At 41.5% G+C, this 21,540-nt stretch overlaps 3 protein-coding genes across 5 annotated transcripts; 1 reads left to right on the top strand and 2 right to left on the bottom strand.

Moving 5' to 3' along the window:
* The first annotated feature begins 496 nt into the window (after positions 1-496).
* hyls1 (HYLS1 centriolar and ciliogenesis associated) lies at positions 497-7,002 on the top strand. Of its 3 annotated transcripts, none has more exons than XM_020106420.2 (12): positions 497-766; positions 1,228-1,365; positions 1,533-1,655; positions 1,774-1,847; positions 2,113-2,333; positions 2,479-2,534; positions 5,483-5,637; positions 5,796-5,841; positions 5,935-5,989; positions 6,070-6,151; positions 6,321-6,344; positions 6,741-7,002. In XM_020106420.2, exons 2-12 carry the CDS (start codon positions 1,266-1,268, stop codon positions 6,867-6,869), a joined length of 1,065 nt encoding a protein of 354 aa, XP_019961979.2. In that variant the 5' UTR covers positions 497-766; positions 1,228-1,265; the 3' UTR covers positions 6,870-7,002. The 3 variants fall into 3 exon arrangements, with proteins under 3 accessions (XP_019961979.2, XP_019961978.2, XP_069386411.1); XM_020106419.2 differs by having other exon boundaries at positions 520-933; XM_069530310.1 differs by lacking the exons at positions 497-766; positions 1,228-1,365; positions 1,533-1,655; ... (1 more) ...; positions 2,113-2,333; positions 2,479-2,534 and adding an exon at positions 2,987-5,323.
* On the bottom strand, positions 6,925-10,672 carry mrpl4 (mitochondrial ribosomal protein L4). Its single transcript, XM_020106421.2, has 9 exons — positions 10,445-10,672; positions 9,728-9,809; positions 9,050-9,221; positions 8,827-8,878; positions 8,426-8,543; positions 7,963-8,069; positions 7,558-7,667; positions 7,403-7,476; positions 6,925-7,184 (listed from the first exon to the last, which is right to left on the bottom strand). Exons 1-9 carry the CDS (start codon positions 10,490-10,492, stop codon positions 7,039-7,041), a joined length of 909 nt encoding a protein of 302 aa, XP_019961980.2. The 5' UTR covers positions 10,493-10,672; the 3' UTR covers positions 6,925-7,038.
* A 1,406-nt stretch (positions 10,673-12,078) lies between these two features.
* LOC109641846 (neuroblast differentiation-associated protein AHNAK) lies at positions 12,079-21,439 on the bottom strand. Its single transcript, XM_020106415.2, has 5 exons — positions 21,257-21,439; positions 19,661-19,712; positions 19,432-19,552; positions 19,017-19,144; positions 12,079-18,686 (listed from the first exon to the last, which is right to left on the bottom strand). Exons 2-5 carry the CDS (start codon positions 19,661-19,663, stop codon positions 12,231-12,233), a joined length of 6,708 nt encoding a protein of 2,235 aa, XP_019961974.2. The 5' UTR covers positions 19,664-19,712; positions 21,257-21,439; the 3' UTR covers positions 12,079-12,230.
* Positions 21,440-21,540: the final 101 nt, after the last annotated feature.

Raw genomic sequence — 21,540 nt, 5'->3', positions numbered from 1 at the left:
GCTTTGTAGTCTTTTAATGGAGGCCGTGAGGGGTTGTAGTCCTCGCTGCAGCCACCGGGAGGGAATGTATCTCCCCTCTATAGCACAACCTCTTATGACATCACACTATCTATCTATCTATCTATCTATCTATCTATCCATCTATCTATCTATCTATCTATCTATCTATCTATCTATCTATCTATCTATCTATCTATCTATCTATCTATCTATCCATCCATCCATTCATCCATCTATCCATCTATCTATCTATCTGTTGTATGATATGAAATCATTTTATATAATATAATATAATATAATATAATATAATATAATATAACATAATATCATATCATATCATATCATATAATATAATATAATATAATATAATATAACATAATGTAATATAATATAATATAATATAATATAATAAATACAAACAGTCTACACCCAGAGAAATGAACCCTGTTATTTGCTTCTCTCCCTCTAGGTGGCGACTGTCCACTAGTTTGTCACCAGAAGAAGAAGAAACCGGAAGTGAAAGCAGGCGTCCTGTTTAAATGTCGTTAACGGCTCAAAGCTGAGTGTTGTTCACACTGAAGGTTATAAAGAACAGGTTATAGATCATAAAGAACAGGTTATAGATTCTATAGAACAAGTTATCAAGTTATAGATTCAATAGAACAAGTTATCAAGTTATAGTTTCTATAGAAAAGCTCCAGACTCGTCGTCTCGGTTCCTCGAGCAGCTGATGTCAACATCTTGGTGTGACTGGATCTCAGAGGAGGTGAGAGAAGTTTCTGCTCTTTACTTTAACAACACGCGAGGACTCATCAGCACACGAATCAACAGAAGAACACAGGAGCTGCTTCTCGTCTGTGGGTCAGAGCTTCATCATTCGGTGTCAGCTTCTCTTTCGGCTGAAGAACCTGAAGAACTCTGCAGCAGGTTCCTGTGAGCACTGTTTTTAAAGTTTGTCACACAACAGAGGGAAACTTCAGCTGCTCTCAGTTCTCCTCTGCTGAATGAAGTGTTGCTACGCTAACAGCTTTATAGCTCGAATCGTTTTTAATAAACACGTTTATCTGAAATAAATCAGACCTTTATGAACTGCTTAAGAGAAACAATAAAGAATATAGATATCAATGAAATCTCCTCTGACACGTGTCAGACCCCCTCCTGCTTTTTCTCCACGTCTGTGTTTGTGTCGTTCTTCTACAACACGTTTGCTGTTTGTCTCCCCGGCAGGTTTCACTCCACCTCCTGGACGTGAAGCTGGAAACATCATGGACAACCTGGATTTCTCCGAAGAGGAGATTCAAGAGCAGCTGGCGCTCCTCGGCTACAGAAACATACCAACACACAGGCTGCATGAATTCAAGCAAGGTCCCGCTGAAGCTTCCGTCCTCTGACGCTCTCATTCTGCCTCGCAGCTCGTTCATGATCACATTATTAAACAAATGAATAGAGATTGATAGAGTTTTTTTTAAAGCATCTCTTGAAAATATATGAGGAAAGAACCTCCATGTTTACACGATCTCTCTTTGTGTCAGATCTTGATGAACTGATTCGACGTGGAGAATGGAAAACTCTGGCGTCACCCGCCCAGACAGACGTCACCAGAACTCACCCAGCCTCGGCTCAGCCCAGTCCTCCTGCCTACACCAAAGAAAAAGGTCAGGACGTTGAATTTTTAAAATGCTTTTCTCTTGACAAACACGTCATCTTTTCAGCTTTTCACCCAACAACTGTTGTCGGTAAACTGGTGAATTGTGTATTTTTTTTCCTCCACAGTTAGTCAGAGCTACTTTCAAGGCAGCGATGAGGGATTTTTCTTGCATCCGTCCAAAACATTCCACGAAAGTCAGGTGAGTATTTACAATATACTACATTTGATTGTCCTGATTAAATATAGACAACATCGTGTCACATACAGGATTCAGCAGCTCTAAATATCGGTGTTTGATTTCAGAGAAAATGTCATTTAATGTCAGATCGGTGTTGTTGTTTTTTTGTGATTTTGTACATTTTGAACATGTTCTAACCTTATTAACCGTGTGACTGTGACGAGAAACTGATACGAAACACCCTCTGAGTCTGACACTTGAGTAATAACATCTGTTTAACACACAGCTGCACACCACGAGTCAGAACAGACGATGTGTACAGCAGCAGGGAAACTGTGACTCTTACGCCCGACACTCGGTGGCTCCAAAGCTCCAGCTGCCCTCAGGAGCCCCCAGCAGGCGGCAGGTGGAGCAGGACCCCGAGGACGCCCTCCACCCGTCATTCACAGACAGCTACACATCTCCTGACTCCCAGGGGCGACGCCTAATCAAGAGGAAAGTCCTCAGGTAATTCTTTAATAAGATATGAGTCACGTCCATTTCTCCTGCCGACAGGAAGGATCATTCACTCATTCGTTAGTTAGTCCAGAGTTACGTTTTATTTGTCGTTGCGGCCGAACATGAACACTGACGGGTTTTTTTCCACTTAAAGGAAACACGAAGGACAATCTCTCGTCTGCGATGAATCGTTCTACAGTGAAGACTCAGGTAAAGTCAACTCAGAATCCTCTGATCAACAGTTTTTGTTTCCAATCTTTACATACAATAGTTATAATTATCTTTATTTACAGAACATGTTTCAAAAGCCGAATAAAAATCTACAAAGTATAAAATCAAATGTAAAACTTATTCAAACAGGCGTCAACTGGAGCAGATTAAAGTAAATCTATTCTGGTAAAGTATAAAAAACTAATTCAGCTAAATCACAGAAATTAAAAATATGTTTCAAAACGAAACTAACTCTGTGTTGTCAATTAAGAGAATCTGGATTTTCTTTATCTTCAGATGTTAAATACAGTTTTTTATAGCTGCTTTACATTTTAGAGGATTAGAAATCATGCAGGTTGTTATTTACACTTTTAAATCACAAAATAAAAACTAGAATGGCATTCTAGTATATTTACACATGCAAAATATATATATATATATATATATATCTATATACAAACCTCCACCAAGGCAACAAACAGTCAAGTTAAATCAAGCTGCACCAAATTACTCATAGATTCCAGTCCCCTAAATGTGATTTGGAATTATTCTCTGAAATCAGTAAAAATGTCTCACAATGTGAAGGAAAAGGATAAAAGATTCCCGGCTCCTTTGTCTGGTCCCGTCCTCCCTCCGAGTTTCATGGGAATCCGTTCAGTTGTTTCTCAAGGTTCAAGATTTCTTCATTTGTCCCAAAGGAAACGTGTCTGCACGGGGGCGAGAACTTCACATCACACAACAATAATAAATATACGGTGGGATTGAGTGATGGGAAATTTTATAAAAGGAAGCAATAACAACAAAGCACAGATGTAATACTTTTGGTCACCAGCAGCAGGAGCTGTTTCGGCCGTGAAAGGAAGCTCGGATTTCAGCTTAATCCTCTTAGCTCCTTTCTTAAGCCCTTTGCCTCCACAGCTCACTCTGCACACACCTCAACACAGTGAAGGTATCTAACATGTACAAGATGTACAACGCTCAGTGGGACGAGGAGAGCGAGGACGACAAGAATTCTCTCAACTCCTCCTTTTGGTCTGACGAGGAGAAGCAGCAGCAGGAGGAGGAGGAACAGGTGGAGATAGAGCGAGTGGTCAGTGAAGAAGAATCCAAAGTTGTAGCCAAGACGGCAGAGGCGACTTTAGAGAAGGGAAATGGAAATAGTGATGAAGAGGGGGGTGAGATTAAGAGAGTGGTTAAAGAAGAAGAGTTGAAACCTGTGGACGAGGAAGTGGAATCTTCACAGGAGGAAAAACCTGACATGAAGAACCAGGAGAACTTCACCGGAGAGAGTTCTGAAGATGGAAGTGATGAGGAGGTGGAGGAAGAAGAGGTGGCGGATGATGAGGAAGAGGGAAGTGATGATGATGAGGAGGAGGAAGAAGAGGAAGATGAGGGGGAGGCGACTGAACAAGAGGTTAATGAAGACGAGTCCAAACTTGTTGCAGAGGAAGAGGAGTCTTTCCAGGAGGATTCAGAGGAGGAAACACCGGAGGTGAAGAACCAGGAGAACTTCACAGGAGAGAGTTCAGAAGATGAAAGGGAGGAGGAGGAGGATGATGGGGAGGAAGAAGAGGGGGAGATTGAGAGAGTGGTAAATAAAGAAGAGTCCAAACCTGTAGACGAAGCTTCACAGGAAGCTTCAGAAGAGAAACAAACTGACATGAAGAACCAGGAGAACTTCACCCAGGAGAGTTCTGAAGATGGAAGTGATGAGGAGGTGGAAGAAGAAGAAGAGGGGGCGGATGATGAGGAAGATGGGAGTGATGAGGAAGAAGGGACGGAGGACGAGGAAGAGACGAAACAAGAGTTTAATGAAGAAGAATCCAAACTTGTTGCAGAGACAGAGGACTTTCTCCTGGAGGCTTCAGAGGAGGAAACACCTGAGGTGAAGAACCAGGAGAACTTCACCCAGGAGAGTTGTGAAGATGCAAGTGATGAGGAGGAGGAAGAGGAGGAGATGGAACGAGTGGCCAATAAAGACATTTCCAAACCTGTAGCCGAGACAGAGGACTTTCTCCAGGAGGCTTCAGAGGAGGAAACACCTGAGGTGAAGAACCAGGAGAACGTCACCACAGAGAGTTCAGAATGTGGAGGTGATGATGACGAGAAGGAAGAAGAAGAGGAGGGAAATGTCCCCAGCAGCTGTAGCAGTCCGGCTCAGAGTCTCATGACCTCTGGCTACGGCACCTACAGACCGGAGGAGCAGGAGGGGGGGGACTACCGAGACGACCACACCATCACAGAGTTTGACCAAGACAGTCGAGGAGACGTGTCTGAAATGAGAGACTACGAAGAGGACAGTCGTTCACTGAGCAGCTTCGGAGGGTTTGAAATCGAATCCACGCGACAGCGAGGCTACGACGAGACTCGTCCTGAGAGCGCGTTGGAGAGCGAGGACGAGAACGAACCTGGAGCTGACAGAGCGGCGTGTAGCTCACGTGGAAGACGACACGAAGCGCTCGACGTCACAAACGATGAATCCCAAGAAAATGAAGATCTGCACACAGACTCTGAAAACACAGATGTGAGCAACGAAAGGTCGGAGGGACGACGGCACGTTGCTGTGAACAAAGACGAGTTCTGGTCTGATGAGAAGAATCCTGAAGAGGGAACAGGAAGTCAAAAACTTGAAGAGGAGCGGGACGTTAAAGTGGAGACAGAAGCCGAGGACGAAGATCCCGACGAGTCTTTGAGCAACAAGGACATAAAGTTCATCGACTCCAAAGTGGATTTTAGTTGGATGGCGTACGACGATATGGAGTGGGAGGGAAACCTCCGGCAGAAGAAGGGTAAGTGGTTTCCTGTTCCCTCCGTCAGGGAGGGATCAGTCTTCCCTGATCTCACTCCCCCTGCTGGTCGCATGAAACTCTGTTCTCTGGTGATTGCCACACAAGCCAAACTGTGGAATCCTGGGTAATCTCCTTGACGGTTATGATGTTTCTTGGCAGACGCAGCGAGCTGTCTGGAGGACGGACTGGCAGAGCTTCACGTGTCCTCGTCCACGCAACGTGACTTTGAGACGGAGAACGAAGACGTCACCGGTCACAGCTCAGACGAGGACAGGATCTCGTTGAGTGCTTTTGAATCCTACATCAGCGGCATGGTGGGTAATGTAGTCTCCCAGGTCGACGCTGTAAACGTTTAGTAGTTTTCTTCACGATACTAAAAGTTTTTTTTTTATGAATTACTATGTTTTTATGCTTCCTGAATATTAAAACCTCAAGTTTGTCAGCAAATGACTTTAAACTTCATTCTGTACAGACTGACTCTCAAAGTGACTGTGACCTCAGGCCCAAACCGAAATCCTGTAAGTCAACACCCACGTGATACAGTAAATACACTTTACAAGTAAATACACTTTACAAACCTGTTTACTATCCATCAACCTCTGTATTTCCAGTCATCCGACCAGTGATGAATCAGCAGAACGTAAAGAAAACTGACCCAGTGGCCAAGTGAGTTAAACATCAGTCAAACGAGAGCCGAGGATCGAACACGCTCTGATCGCTCTTGACTCCGTTTTCTCCTCCCGCAGATATTTTCAGTACAAGCAGTTCTGGGAAACGTTTAAACTCCCGGGAGAGAAAGACCGACGAGCTCTGCGCTGGGAGATCAGGGTATGAAACATTTAGAACAGAAGAACCAGGGTCACACAGCTTTTTCTTTTTCTCTTGGTTCAACGAGGCAGGAACATTTTGTTGAACTCGTAGTTGTTCGTTTTCAGTCCATTATTGAAATGATTGCTTTGTACTCTTTATCATTGATGGTTTCTCCCTTTGTTTTCAGGATCGTCTGGCATACGAGCCTCCAGTGAGTCTTACTTCTGTAAATCTGCACAATGCAAAACGTTTCGTATTTTATAAAACTTCTCACTCACGTTTCCTTGTGTGGGTTTAAAAATCAGCATCAGACCTGAACTCTTACTTATGAACTTGTTTTTAATGTGGACGAAATCCCAGTCACATTTTCTCACTGTCGCTGTTCCACTGAACAACAGTTGTTCAAACTCTTGTTTTCCTAAACCACACATTTAAAACAGCGACGTGATTTTATTGTACGAGCACAGAACTGTAACTTTAGTGTCACAGGTCGTTCAGTGTGTTGGTAAAACTTTTTCTAGAAAACTTCCAAAAGCCTCGTACTTGAAAACTTTGATTTAAGTCGATCTGCGTTGGCGCTGAAGTCTTGGTTTGTTCTGTGTTGCAGCCGAAACCTCGGAGAGTTCTGGTGCCCAACACCTACATCGTGCCAACAGAGAAGAAGCGTTCAGCGCTGCGCTGGGAGATCAGGAGCGATTTAGCCAACGGCCTCCTTCCTCACAAGTTCAACGATTGATTTTAAACCTTTCTCTCCTCGTCTGCCTTTTAGATACTTTTAGACAAACTTTGGATTGTTTTTTTAATCACTGGCATTATTTATTCATGACTTTTTGTACATATTTGAAATATAATAAAGACAAAGAAAACAACAGTGAGTGAATATATTACAGGTGACGTCAGGTTTTCTATGGGAAGTCAGAGTAGGGAAGTTTAAACGAGTACAGAGGCGTGAAACGCTGATCGTGCCACAGCAGCTTGTCTTCCAGAAACTTGACTGTTTCCAGAGTGAGGACGACGGCTTCGTGCTTCAACAGGCTGTGGACGTTCAGACCTGACGGAGACACAAACGTGTGACTGACAGATTCTTCGTACAGGACGTTAGATTTAAATACAGATCCTGAGATAAAATGCTGATGAGCGGAGGCAGCACTCGCTCATCAGGGATGTGGGGGTGAATTTATTATTGTGGTTTAAAGCGGGGGTCTCACCCCCCCCCCCACAGATCATGTACTGGGTCTGAGATATAAAAGAAACAACGCTCTGACTCACCGATGGCTGGAATGACGTTCACGGTCTTCAGGTTCGCTGTGGCCTGAAGAATATTTTCAGGAAACTCTTCACCTCTGAAAAGAGCGAGAGCAACGTCAGTGGAGAGCAAACGACGTTTGACTAGAATCACACGAGGCTCAGTCAACGATACTCACACATCAACGATCAACACCGACCCCCCCCAGTGTCTGTGTCTGATGAGGTCCAGCAGGTACTGAGAGTCTGGAGTGGGGACGTTCAGAGAGTCCACGATGTGAAGGTAGTCCTGCAAAAACAACACTCGGTTTACAGTAGGGACAAAACGAGAAGATCTGTCCTGAGGTTGTTCGCCTCTGCTGCAGCAAACACGAGTAGAACATCACTCAGTCTTTCCTCCGAACCTCTGACATTCAATCAAACTGCACCAAATCACACAAACTCTTAAATATCGCTTCTCTAAATACGTCAGATTTTTTTCCTGCTCTGCTGAAAACATTCTAGTTTCCTACGACTGGACGTGTTATTGTTATTTTAAACACTGAAGCGTTAAACGTGCATCCTGCTGATTTCAGGTTCGTTACCTGAGCCATCTTGGAGCTCAGCGCCACTTTGAGTCCTTGCACTCGAACTTTCATGGGCAACATGTAGTAATAACTGGTCGGTCCTCTGGGTCCATGGGACACTCCGCCTGAGGGACACACATCAACCCGTCAAACCGACTTCAGACCTGAAGATTCATGAGGATCACAGGCCTCCGCTGCTTCTGGGACAGTGTTTCATTATGTGCAGCATTTACTTAAAACGTCTTTCAGACATGAACTCTGGATGTTCTCCTGAAATGATCCGAAGAAACTCTTTGTGAGAACGCAGATGCATTTTTCGAACTTGTGACGGACGTGAAACAGAAAGAATACAAAGATCTCAGGATGTTCAAGTTCATGTCTGAAAACATCTTTATGCATCTAACTGTATTTTTGACTCGTTTATATAAAACATAAGAAAACAAACTGAACAACATTTCTCAATAAAACCAAAACCAGTCACCTCCTCTCCATAACGGTGATCGGATGCTGCCATGACGAGCTCTGCCGCTTCCCTTCTGTCTCCACGGTTTCTTGCCGCCTCCTCTGACCTCTGACCTGACCTTCGTGTTGGCGTGGCTCTGGGAGATGGAGACAACGATCAGAGACGTTTCCACATTCTGTGTGTGACCTTCGTCTCTCGCTGCTCAAAACAACGACCCCGAACCTCCGCTCAGTAAAACTAAACAGATCAAACACTTTTACTTCTAAGCTAATATTCGATGTCGCCTACAATCCAAGTCACAGATTTAAAAATAAATGTTTTTAAATTAAACTAAAGTTGAAGCCTGAAGGTTTTTTTTACAGTTCATTTTAGGACAAAACACAAATTACAAAACATTTCAAAGTAAAGCTGTAACTTACAATTCTTTTGAAATTTCTCTGCCATGTTTCGACGTTATGAAGAATATCGAGCCTGAGAGGAGAGAAAACAAACAACGATCCACCAGGATTCACACATTCACACTTTCTCCTTTTGAGACTCAAATGAAAGATTTCACTTGGTTTCATCTGAAGTTCTGGGTTTGAGGGCGACGGCTGAGAAGTTTGAAAACGGGAATCTTGAGAAGACTGAACTCCACTTTACCTCGGAGACACTGCAAAGACGTCAGGGTGGAGCTGAGCCAAACCCAAGGGCTCGCCGTCCTGCTTCTCCAGAGTCTCCACCCACGTGTGGACGGGGCTCAGGTGAGCGGGAACAACAGCATCGCACCTCCTCAGGAGAGGCAGCGAGGAATCAGCGGGAGGCGGCGGACGTTCTGAAGGAGGGAACACGACAACAATCAGGGAAATAAAAAGTCTCTGTGGCTGTAAAATGTACTTTTCATTCCAGTGAGTTTTTTATGGAACCTGAAGTTGATTTTCAGAAATTGATTTGTTCCTGGTCAATATTTAAAGATGTTTTTTTTTTTAAAGTTTGAGTTTCCGTCAAACATCTCTGCAAAAGTTTATTTCTAAGAGTGGCAGTGAAATGATTTATGTTGCAGCTCAGACACATGAAGTCTCTGAGAAACTGATTTGCACAAAATATGAAGAAATCCAGAATTGACATATGTTTTGTGAGTTTAACCTTTGGCCACCAAAATGGAAACATTTAATTTGAGAGTCTAAGTGAACATTCGTACCAAATATGAAGACATTTCTTCAAGGTGCTCTTGAGATGTCATGTTCACGACGATGGGACGGACAGAAGGACAACAAACCCAAAAACACAAAGCGTCCGGCCGCTGGGTGTCTCCAGCGTGGAGAAACATTTCAGACTCACTTAATCGGGCCGGATCCACAAGGTTTGACGGCAGCAGTAAGTTTGGAGGCAGAGCGCTCTGAGCGGAGAAAGACGACGAAAACTGAGGAGCAGAAAACGTGGAGTTAGTTTGAGAACAAAACTTTAACGATAAACGATTCAGTTATGATTGAAACTCGTGTCTGAATGAACCAACTCCTAAAATAAAACTTTATGTAACGCAATGAATAAAGGTTCGAACAAATCAATGTACAAGTCGTCGAACAGTGAAACTTTGAACCGTCGTGTTCTGACATCACAGGAAAAGATCACAGCAAATTTATTTTTATAAAAACGATCAAAGTTATTCAACAAAATGAATCAATTAATAATTCATATGAAAATTAATGTGCAATCAATCAAACGGTTCATTTATTGTTTAGCTAATGTATCAATTATGTTTTGCTTTGTTATACTTTATGTAACTAAACTTCCTGTTTATCAATCCTTCCTGTTTATCAATCCTTCACATTTATCAATCCTCCATATTTATCAATCCTTCCTGTTTATCGATCCTTCCTGTTTATCGATCCTTCACATTTATCGATCCTTCACATTTATCAATCCTTCACATTTATCAATCCTCCATATTTATCAATCCTTCCTGTTTATCGATCCTTCCTGTTTATCGATCCTTCACATTTATCAATCCTTCACATTTATCAACTCTTCCTGTTGATCGATGTGTTCGTCTCTCACCCTCTTCGCGGCTCCTCTGTTAAAAACCATCAAAGTCAAACGAATCATCTTCGGTTTGTTTGTGACTTTGAATTTTTATCTTCGTCCGGAAATAAACATTTTCACCCGAAGCAGCGAGCTCGTGTCGCAGAGTCTGAATCAGAAGGTCGCGCTCACGAGCCGCCGGCGCATGTGTTTGACGTCACAGGGGAAACACACGCGGTTGGAGGGAGTGAAACATCCGGAAGTAAAACAAAATAAGAGTAAAAGTGAGAATATAATTTTTTTAAATATAATTTTCTTAATATTTGATCCACATATGAAATTAAATGTTAAAATTTAAAGGATAAGTTTGAGTTTCCATCAAAAGGTTTTGATAAATTCAAAGTTTATTTCTCATTGTGAATATTGGCAGGGAAATTATTTTTCTCAATCTAATATAAGGAATTAAAATAAAAGTGATAGAACTGACATCAGAGACATGATCGATAGTAAACTAGAGGGGAACATGAGCAAAAGGAAGCAAAAATTAAAATATGAAAGTAGAATATTATAATTAATGTAGGAACAAACAGCATAAAGCCAGAAATTAAAATATAGAAGAAAAGTAGAAATTAATAAAATAAGAGTGAAAATAATAAAGTTAGAAGAATTTTTTTTAAATAAAAGCAAATCTCTGAGGAACGGGGATAAACGATAACTGAAAGGAAATGAAAAAATTATAAGAGATAAATAGAATTAAGAAAGAAAAAACTGAAACGAACACATTAAAGAATAAAAGTAGAAGTTGATAAATCAAAGCAAACTAATTGAAAGGATTTATATACATACATATATATATATATGTAGTTTGTGGGGAAAATAGTAACAGTAACAAATTATAGGAAATCATTAAAATAAGAGAAAAGATTAAAACAAATGTAGTAATAATTTATACCAATATATATTATATAATAATTATAAACACATTAGAGATGAATTAAAGTTACAGATGACTGACGGTTCACAGCCTCTTTAAGAATGAAGTCTTGATTCCTCCTGTTCATACGAACTGTGAGAAACTTTCTTCTTAAGATGATTTAAGTTCTGTGTGAAACTGTGTTGAGCAGATTTAGTCAAATCACAGGCGTCACAGTCTTATATTATTATATTATAATATTTCAGTTAAGTTAATTAACAAATATTCATATTCAACATTTTAATGTGCATTTAATTAAAAGAGTTTCACACACTTAAGAGTAACAACAACGAACATGCTGAACAATTTTAATTATTTTATTTTCACCTTTAAAATGGTCTGTTTTCATATTTAGATATACACAGTATAGTAATTTTGAATATGTCATTATTATTTCATTAATTACAGCTCAATCATGTCAGAGGCACGAATGTTTAAAACACCAATAAAACTTTACTATATACATTTCAATTGAATATAAAATATAGAAGCTTTTTCAGAACATTTGTACAATACAATAGAAAAATATGCACAATGACATTTTAACACAAGTTAAATACTTTCTTCCTCAACTTTCAACATCAGTAGTAAAACACAGATTTAGAGATTTTACAATCTTTGGTTGTAACTTACATACAAACACACAACAGAAGTGCAAGAATACTGCATTATAATGTAATTTGCATCATTAAAAAGCTGCTTTATGTTCACAAATCTAAATGAAGTACAAAATGACACATTTGATAAAAATTATAAATCATTACACATCGTAAGTGGCTGAAAAAAATCCACCCAATACAAAAAGCATATTAACAGAAAGTGTTGCTGTCCCTTGTGGAAGCACAAAACCTACACGAGGTCAGCGAAAACGAAAGAACCTTTCTGGTCGTTTTGATTTGGAACTTCAAGTTCCACGTTTCCTGGGTGAAAGTCAAGTCGTCCGAGTGTGTTATATTTACGATTTGGCATTTTTTGATTTTGTGCGTGAGTGGGGAAAGAAGTGACGTAGTATCCGTCTGTACTGTCGGGTACTTTTATTCTTGGATCTCGTGCGTTAAATTCACGTTGTACTGTTCTCTGTTGTGAATACATGTACATGTCACTAGCTGGAACTCTCCTAGTGTGTACGGAGTCCATCATGTCAATATCGAGACCTGATGGGGGGATCCGCTGTCTGTAGTTATGTGAGGCCTGCATGTCCAGTTTCAAACCTCTGGCTCTAAGTACGTGATCCTTTCCTGTGAAATCATCAATGTTGAGATCTGAACGGTGGAAATCAACATCGTGGCCAAATCCTGCGTCCGCCACAGGGAAGCTGTGGAGTGTGTTTCTGTGTGACTTTCTATCACTGTGATGAAGTCTGACATCTCCATCTATGTCCAGATCAGGAATCCTCATGTTCATACCGGACATGTCTGATCTGCGGTTCTGATAAGAAGGTCCTCTGAAATTTAGTGAAGGATCATCAATGTTAAGATCTGGATATTTGTAATTCAGCCCTGGACTCCTCTGAGCCGCTGTAGGAATGCGGGGGTTGATGTTTGGAGCATTAACCCTCGGCCCTGAGAAGTCCCCCTTCAGTTCAACTGGTTTTACATTCAGTTTTGCATTCGGAGGAGAAAAGCCCAGATTTGCTGGTCTCACAGATGTACCAAAATCAGATGCTACAGGATTCAGATCTGGGCTTCCAAACTGAGGAGGCTTTAAAGCAGGGAGTCTATATTTTCTGTTTGCCAGATCAAGATCAGTCTGAGGACCCTGGAAGTTTCCAGAGGGAACATTCATGTGAAAGTCTGGACTCCTTATTCCTCCTTTGACTTGAGGGGCATTAAAGTTCATGTCAGGTCGGCCTATGTTAGCATCGATTCCGAGATCGGGCCGCTTTGCATTGAGGTTGAATTTGGGACTTTTGAAATTTGTATCTGGGAGATTTATATCCGGTGCATTTATTCGAGGGCCTCTGAGTTTAGGTGCTGAAAGATTTATGTCTGGTATTTTTGCCTTAGGTCCAGAGAGACTAAGGTCTGGTGCATTTAAACTTGGCATTTTTAATTTTCCATTTGGACCTTTCACGCCTGCATGTGGGATATTCAGATCAGGTCCCCGCAGGTCTCCATTTATATCAACATTTGGCATTTTCGGTGTCTTGATTTTTGGCTTTTTGACCTCTGTATAAAGTGAACCCATGTTGACATCTGGAGCATTCATATCCAACTTTGGAGCTTTAAGTTCGACATCTGGGAAGTCTACCGATGGACCAGAAAAACCCACATCAGGCATTTTCATATGTGGCTTTTTGATTTTTCCAGATGGGCCACCGAAGTCAACATCTGGCATTTCAAACCCAGGTTTGGACCCTCTGAGGTTGACGTCTGGGACGTCTAAACCGCCGTCAATCTCAGGTCCTTTTAGGCCCGGTAGACCAATTTTAGGCTTTTTCATTTTGGGCAGTTTAAACTTTGCTTTTGGTGAACCCAGGTTAATATCTGGAGTATTAACATCTAACTTTGGAGCTTTCAGGTCCATGTGAGGGGCATTAAATCCACCCTTTATCTTTGGTGCTTTCAGGTTCAAATCTGGTGGATTCAGATCTGCGTTCATGTCCATATTTGGCCGTGAAAGATTAAATTTAGGCATTTTTAAATTGCCCGAGGGAGCATTAACATCCCAGTCTGGAGCATGAAGCTCTGGCATTTTCATTTTACCTGATGGCATGTCTAGGTTGAGTTTTGGAGTATTGAAATCCAGTTTGGGACTCTTCAGGTCAACCTTGGGCATGTTTATGTCTGGTGCATTTATCCCACCACTGAGGTCGGGACCAGAAAGATCTAGGTTAGGGGATTTCAGGTTCAAGTTTGGGCCATCTAACTTTGGACCAGACAGCCCCAAGTTAGGCAGGTTCAAATTTGGCTTTTTGAATTTTCCTGATGGACCAGAAATATTAAAATCCGGCATTTCAAAATCAGCTTTAGGAGCTTTGAGGTTGACCTTTGGTGCATTTAAATCAACATCTGGACCATCGAAGTTTCCATCAATCTCAGGTCCTTTTAAGCTTGGGAAGCTAAACTTGGGCATTTTCAGTTTTGGCATTTTGAACTTTCCTTTGGGTGAACCAATGTTAACATCTGGAGTGTTCACATCTAACTTTGGAGCTTTAAGGTCCATGTCTGGTAAGTCCAAGTCAGGGGCACTAATCCCACCCTTTATCTTTGGTGCTTTCAGGTTCAAATCTGGTGGATTCAGATCTGCGTTCATGCCCATATTTGGCCGTGAAAGATTAAATTTAGGCATTTTTAAATTGCCCGAGGGAGCATTAACATCCCAGTCTGGAGCATGAAGCTCTGCCTTTGGTTTTGGCAGTGTTGGCATTTTTAGTTTTCCTGATGGCATGTCTAGGTTGAGCTTTGGGGCATTTAAGTCCAGTTTGGGGCTCTTCAGATCAACCTTGGGCATGTTTATGTCTGGTGCATTTATCCCACCTCTAAGGCTGGGACCAGCGTAATCTAGGTCAGGTGATCCGAGGTCCAAGTTTGGGCCATCTAACTTTGGACCGGAAAGCCCCAAGTCAGGCAGGTTCAAGTTTGGCTTTTTGAATTTTCCAGATGGAGCAGGAATATCAAAACCTGGCATTTCAAAATCAGCTTTAGGAGCTTTGAGGTTGACATTGGGTACATTCACATCAACATCTGGGGCATCCAAGTGTCCGTCAATCTCAGGCCCCTTTAAGCTTGGAAGACTAAGTTTAGGCAGCTTGAATTTGGGCAGTTTAAATTTTGATTTGGGTGAGCCAATGTTGACATCTGGAGTGTTCATGTCTAACTTAGGAGCTTTCAGGTCCATGTGAGGGGCATTAAATCCACCCTTTATCTTTGGTGCTTTCAGGTTCAAGTCTGGTGCATTCAGATCTGCGTTCATGTCCATATTTGGTCCTTTTGGTAAAGTTCCTGAAAGATTAAATTTAGGCATTTTCAATTTTCCCGAGGGAGCATTTACATCCCAGTCTGGAGCATGAAGCTCTGGCAATTTCATTTTACCTGAAGGCATGTCTAGGTTGAGTTTTGGAGTATTGAAATCCAGTTTGGGACTCTTCAGGTCAACCTTGGGCATGTTTATGTCTGGTGCATTTATCCCACCACTGAGGTCGGGACCAGAAAGATCTAGGTTAGGGGATTTCAGGTTCAAGTTTGGGCCATCTAACTTTGGACCAGACAGCCCCAAGTTAGGCAGGTTCAAATTTGGCTTTTTGAATTTTCCAGATGGACCAGAAATATTAAAATCTGGCATTTCAAAATCAGCTTTAGGAGCTTTGAGGTTGACCTTTGGTGCATTTAAATCAACATCTGGACCATCGAAGTTTCCATCAATCTCAGGTCCTCTTAAGCTTGGGAAGCTAAATTTGGGCATTTTCAGTTTTGCCTTGTGTGGATCAATGTTGAAATCTGGAGCTTTAAGGTCCATGTTCGGTAAGTCCAGGTCAGGGCCATCCAGTCCACCCTTTATCTTTGGAGCTTTCAGGTTCAAGTCTGGTGCATTCAGATCTGCATTCATGTCCATATTTGGTCCTTTTGGTAAAGTTCCTGAAAGATTAAATTTAGGCATTTTCAATTTTCCCGAGGGAGCATTTACATCCCAGTCTGGAGCATGAAGCTCTGGCATTTTCATTTTACCTGATGGCATGTCTAGGTTGAGTTTTGGACTATTGAAATCCAGTTTGGGACTCTTCAGGTCAACCTTGGGCATGTTTATGTCTGGTGCATTTATCCCACCACTGAGGTCGGGACCAGAAAGATCTAGGTTAGGGGATTTCAGGTTCAAGTTTGGGCCATCTAACTTTGGACCAGACAGCCCCAAGTTAGGCAGGTTCAAATTTGGCTTTTTGAATTTTCCAGACGGACCAGAAATATTAAAATCTGGCATTTCAAAATCAGCTTTAGGAGCTTTGAGGTTGACATTGGGTGCACTGATATCCATGTCTGGGCCATTACCACTGATATCAGGTCCTTTTAGACTTGGAAAACTAAATTTAGGTTTCTTGAATTTGGGCAGTTTAAATTTTGATTTGGGTGAACCAATGTTGACATCTGGAGATTTAACGTCAAACTTGGGGGCTTTAAGGTCCATGTTTGGAAAGTCCAAATCAGGGGTGCCAATTCCCCCCTCTATCTTTGGAGATTTAAAATTCAGATCTGGTGATTTCAGATCTGCATTTACGTCCCAATCTGGCCCCTTTGGCATTGTGCTGGACAGGTTGAATTTAGGCATTTGTAATTTGCCTTTGGGAGCGTCAATGTGCATGTCAGGAGCATTCAGGTCAAAGTTTGGTTTCTTTATTGCTGGTCCTTTAAATTTACCTGAGGGAAAATCTGGGCCAGAAAGATCTAGTTTGGGTTTGTTAAAGTTCATCTCAGGTAAATTCAGATCTGGGGAACCGATAGCACCTTTAAATCTGGGGGCTGAAAGATCAAAGTCTGGAGGATTTACCTCACCACCAAACCCTTTCATCTTCGGTCCTGACAATCCAAAATTTGGCGTCGTCATTTTTCCTGAAAAACCTCCAATATCAGCATCAGGCATTTCCAGCTTTGACCTTGGGCCTCTCAGATCAAGTGAAGGTGTATCAATGTCAAACCCTGGCTTAGTGAATTTGCCTTTGGGTGAACCAATGTTCACATCTGGAGCGTGGAGGTCCATGTTTGGTAAACTCACATCAGGAGCATCGATGCCTTTTAGCTTCGGGGATTTTAGATTGAGCTCAGGTGTTTTAATCCCTGCGTTGATATCCACATCTTTATTCTTTGGCAACGTACCGAAGAGCTTAAATTTTGGTAATTTCATTTTTCCAGAGGGAACATCTGCATCAAGGTCTAATTTACCAGCAGGCACATTAATATCAGGGGAATGGATGTCGAGCTTTGGTTTTTTGAGGTCAACACTGGGCAGATCGATGCCTCCTTTAAACTTGGGAGCAGAAACATCCATGTCTGGAGTTTTTAACTCATATTCGGGGCCTTTCATTTTATGCCCAGGAAGCCCAAAGCTTGGCATTTTGATTTTTCCAGAATGACTTGAAATGTCGGCCGAGGGTACATTTAAGTCAACGTTTGGGTTTACAATTCCAGCTCTGAGATTCGGTGCAGACAAATGCATATCTGGTCCCTCGAAGTTTTCATTAAAATCTGGAACTTGAATGTCTGGTAAATCAAATTGGGGCATTGTAAATCTGGGAGCTTTGTATTTTCCAGACTGACCCTTCAGGTCAGTTTTGGGTAGATTTACGTCAGGTGCGCGAATCTCACCTTTCGGTGTTTTGAGATCAGGCATTCTAGCTTCACCGTTCCCCGAGAATCCAAATTTGGGCGAAGTGAATTTACCAGCTGGAGCATCCAAATCTAAACCTGGAGATTTAAGATCAATCTTTGGTTTTTGAAACGACGTTTTGAATCCATGTGAGGGCATATCAAGGTCTGGTCCACTGAGATCGAGCTGTGAAACATTAGCACCTGGCATTTCTAGGTCTAAGTCAGGGGATCTCCCAGAGAGCCTTAGTGTAGGTGAATCCGCATAACCTGAAAAATCATCCACATTTCGATTTGTCTTTTTCAGTTTCTTGGAATGTTTGACATTGATTTTATGTGAAGGAACATCTGGTATCTCCAGGTCATATTCTGTTCCATTTAAAGAAGGTCCTGAGAGACCCAGGTCAGGCAGATTGAATTTTGGCATTTTGAATTCATTGTCTTCGTCTTCAAAACCCACTTTGGGAACGCTAGCGTTAAAATACGGACCAGTGATATTTCCACGATTAAGATTCATCCCCATTTCAGGGGTACCAACACCGGAGACTCCTATTTCTGGAGCTTTAAAAGTTCCTTTACCTTCCAGTCCAATCTGAGGTCTTGACAGGTCAACCGATGGACTGTCGGTGTTCAGATGGAAGTCTGGAGCGTGAAGCTGCGGACTTCTGGACTCGACCGTCATTCTTGGTGCCTGAGTTCCACTTCGAGCGGCCCCTCTCGAACCGAGACCCAATGGTGGGAGATTCAGATTGCTGCCACCTAGTGTTGCATCATCAGATTCTGAATCAGCGTCAAAATCAGATTCTGATGTTTTGCGTCTGTTGGATTTCAGAAGTCCAAAGTCCACTCCGAGGCGAGGCAGGTCCATGTCGTGTTTCAGGCCAATCTTGGATGAGCCGGCAGCAGTTGGTTTGCCGTTCTCACGACCTTCATCAGCACCAAGCAAATCATCCTTCATAAACTTCTTGATTTTGGCATTATAGAGTTTGTTGTAGGAATCCTTCAACATCTAGAAACACAAAACACAACGAGTGTGACCATTATATCTTTTATTATATTATAACTATTATATCTTTTAATATATTATAACTATTATATCTTTTATTATATTATAACTATTATATATTTTATTATATTATAACTATTATATCTTTTATTATATTATAACTATTATATCTTTTATTATATTATAACTATTATATCTTTTATTATATTATAACTATTATACGCTTCTTTTCAGTTGGGATCAGTTGTGTTTGTACAAATTCTTGCAAAAACCGAATACACATTTTTACGTTAGAGGAATAAATATTAACTAAGTTATAAAAGAGTCAGTTACCGTCTTGGGACTCTTGTTTACACACTCGTCCAGATTCCCGAGGCTCTTGCTCAGGTTGCTCCTGCTGAGAACTCCGACTTTGTCATCAAACGGCTCCATTATCTTCGTTGCCCCCAAAACTCCATCCCCTGAAAAAGAAAATTCATATTTCCGTGTAAAACTAAAATGTGTTCCAGGAGCTTTAAACGTTCAGAGGGTTCGAGAAACAGAATCACGACAGGAAACGGATCAATCAGCAGAGCACTGGATTTAAAAGAAATGTGTTTAAATAGAAAATAGAAATATTGGAGGTTTCACATTACTGCTGATCAAGAAACACAAAGGTCCAGAAAATGACCATAAAGACGTTTTCTGGTGAAGCGACAACTTTAGACAATATTATGTTAAACTTTCAATAAGAAGTCAGAGTTCGAACCTCTCTCCAGACGCCGATCAGCTGGATCCTCGTTGTTGATGCTGGAGATGAACAGACTTCCGTCCTCGGCCTGTTCCAGGGTGATGGCGTCAGAGAGACTCTTTCCTCTGCGGTGACGAGGCTGCGAGCGAAGACATTTCACCAAGTGTTAAAAACAGAAGCACAAAACCCGAGAGTTTAAAAAAGCAGCGTGGGAATGAAAGAGGATTAAAAGGTTGATGGTTCGTACCATGATCCTCGTGTTTTCTGTCACAGTGTCGAGAAATTTTCTTTGACTAAACCTGCACGAGGAAATAAAAGATCCATCAGCAGATTCAACTTTTATGTGGACATGATGTTATTTTCTCAGAGTTCATCATCATCAGTATATAAATGATGTCTTCTCGTATCAGCTCGTCAGAGAAAATAACATTTTTACTGAAGATTCAAAAATCCATAACTAAAAACAAGAGGGCGTCAGTTTCCCAGTTCCGAACAGGAAACTCAGCAGGTATTTGAGATATGGCCTCGGGGCTGCTGGGTCTGAAACCACCAACAGGTTTATCCAGAGCTGTGTTCTGTTGTTGGGCGTTTCCTACTTCTAAGAACAAAATGTCAAAGTAACCACACCCACCCACGACTTTCCCTTTATAGAAATCCTGGCACAGAACTGAGAGAATCCACTTTCAAATCATTTATCACTTCAAGTCAAGTGATATTTTATATATTTTACACTTTCTAGAGACATAAAGACAGAATATCAGATCATAAATAAACACATGGATAGATTAAGAGACACAAACACCTCTTTATACAATATATAACGTATAACTAGTTGGAAAGTACATACACTGTATATTTGTACATAGAGTATATATACTGCAGTAATACACAAGAAGTCCTCAGGAGTTTCAGATGGGACACATCAATTAAACTCATCACAAGGACGGTGGTGCACAACATGAGATCTTTTACTTTTATTACAATCTACATAATAAAACATGATATATTTAATTCATCTCTAGTTTTATATTTAATTGTGTTCTTATTGCATGTTTACTTATTTATTATTCTTTTTACTGATGCTTCTTATTTTTACTTTCTCTTTTTATCATCTACCGTCGTCAGTGGGAGGTCTCCAGCACATCATCAAACCAATGATACAGAAAACAAGATGATCGAGAATCTGGAGTTTATCTTATATTACGAAGATTCGAGCAAAGGAAGCAGCAGATTTACGACTCGGACGGTTACACATTAAACGTTTTACAGGAGAGTCAAAGTGCACATGGCTGCAGGTCTAAAGAGTGAAAACATTCAGGGAACAGCTGAGATCAAACTCCTGATCCTCTTTAGAAACACGGTCTCATTGTTCTGATCTCAACCACTATTTTCATTTCATCTCGTTTTGACTCTTTTCTCATCTGGAGCCGTTTTTATTTCTGTATCTGAGCTTTTTTGATGTGTGAACCTCAAACTGAAGACAAATTATTTTAAATTACATTAAATTTAAAGTTTAAATCTTAAACTAGTAACTGTGTTTTGAATGCTGCTGCATTGTCTAATTATTATTAGTGTTATTAGACTCATCCTGAATCAAACCGGATCGTCGGCACATTTCAGGGACAACAAAACTCAAAGGAAATCAAAAGAGCGGTTGAAAGAAGAGAAGGAGGAAAATAGAGTGAGACAAAGGAAAATATTTAGCTCCAGATATGAACTCGTCCACGATGGAGGCAAAGCGCTGCCTGGTTGAATTGTAAGAGCAAAAAAACAATCAGAGGCTGAAACAGAAACCTCCCGCCCCAGGCCCCCCCGACAGGAGGAGGCCTGACAGTGAACTCACCGGGGAGACGCAGCCCAGCATCCATCAGGCAGCTGCACACATCTGGCCTCTGTGGAGGTGCAGTCACACGGCCTCAGTCCTGAGTCCACGCTGTTTGCTCTGCAGGTGGATTCTGAGGCGAGGCGCCGCCAGTCAGGTGAACCAATACCTGAGGAGAAGCAGACAAACAGGTTGAGCACTACATGTCCCGCCTCCGTTAACTGTCAACATGCGTTCACATCACACGCCCTCGGGCAAACACACCTTGACGACCACATGCCTGCGGTTCGTACGCACACAAACAC

Source organism: Paralichthys olivaceus, chromosome 8 (assembly GCF_024713975.1).
Source record: "Paralichthys olivaceus isolate ysfri-2021 chromosome 8, ASM2471397v2, whole genome shotgun sequence".
NCBI classification, from domain to species: domain Eukaryota; kingdom Metazoa; phylum Chordata; class Actinopteri; order Pleuronectiformes; family Paralichthyidae; genus Paralichthys; species Paralichthys olivaceus.
Note: the sequence above shows the minus strand (reverse complement) of the source record. Positions and strands in the feature narration are given on the sequence as shown.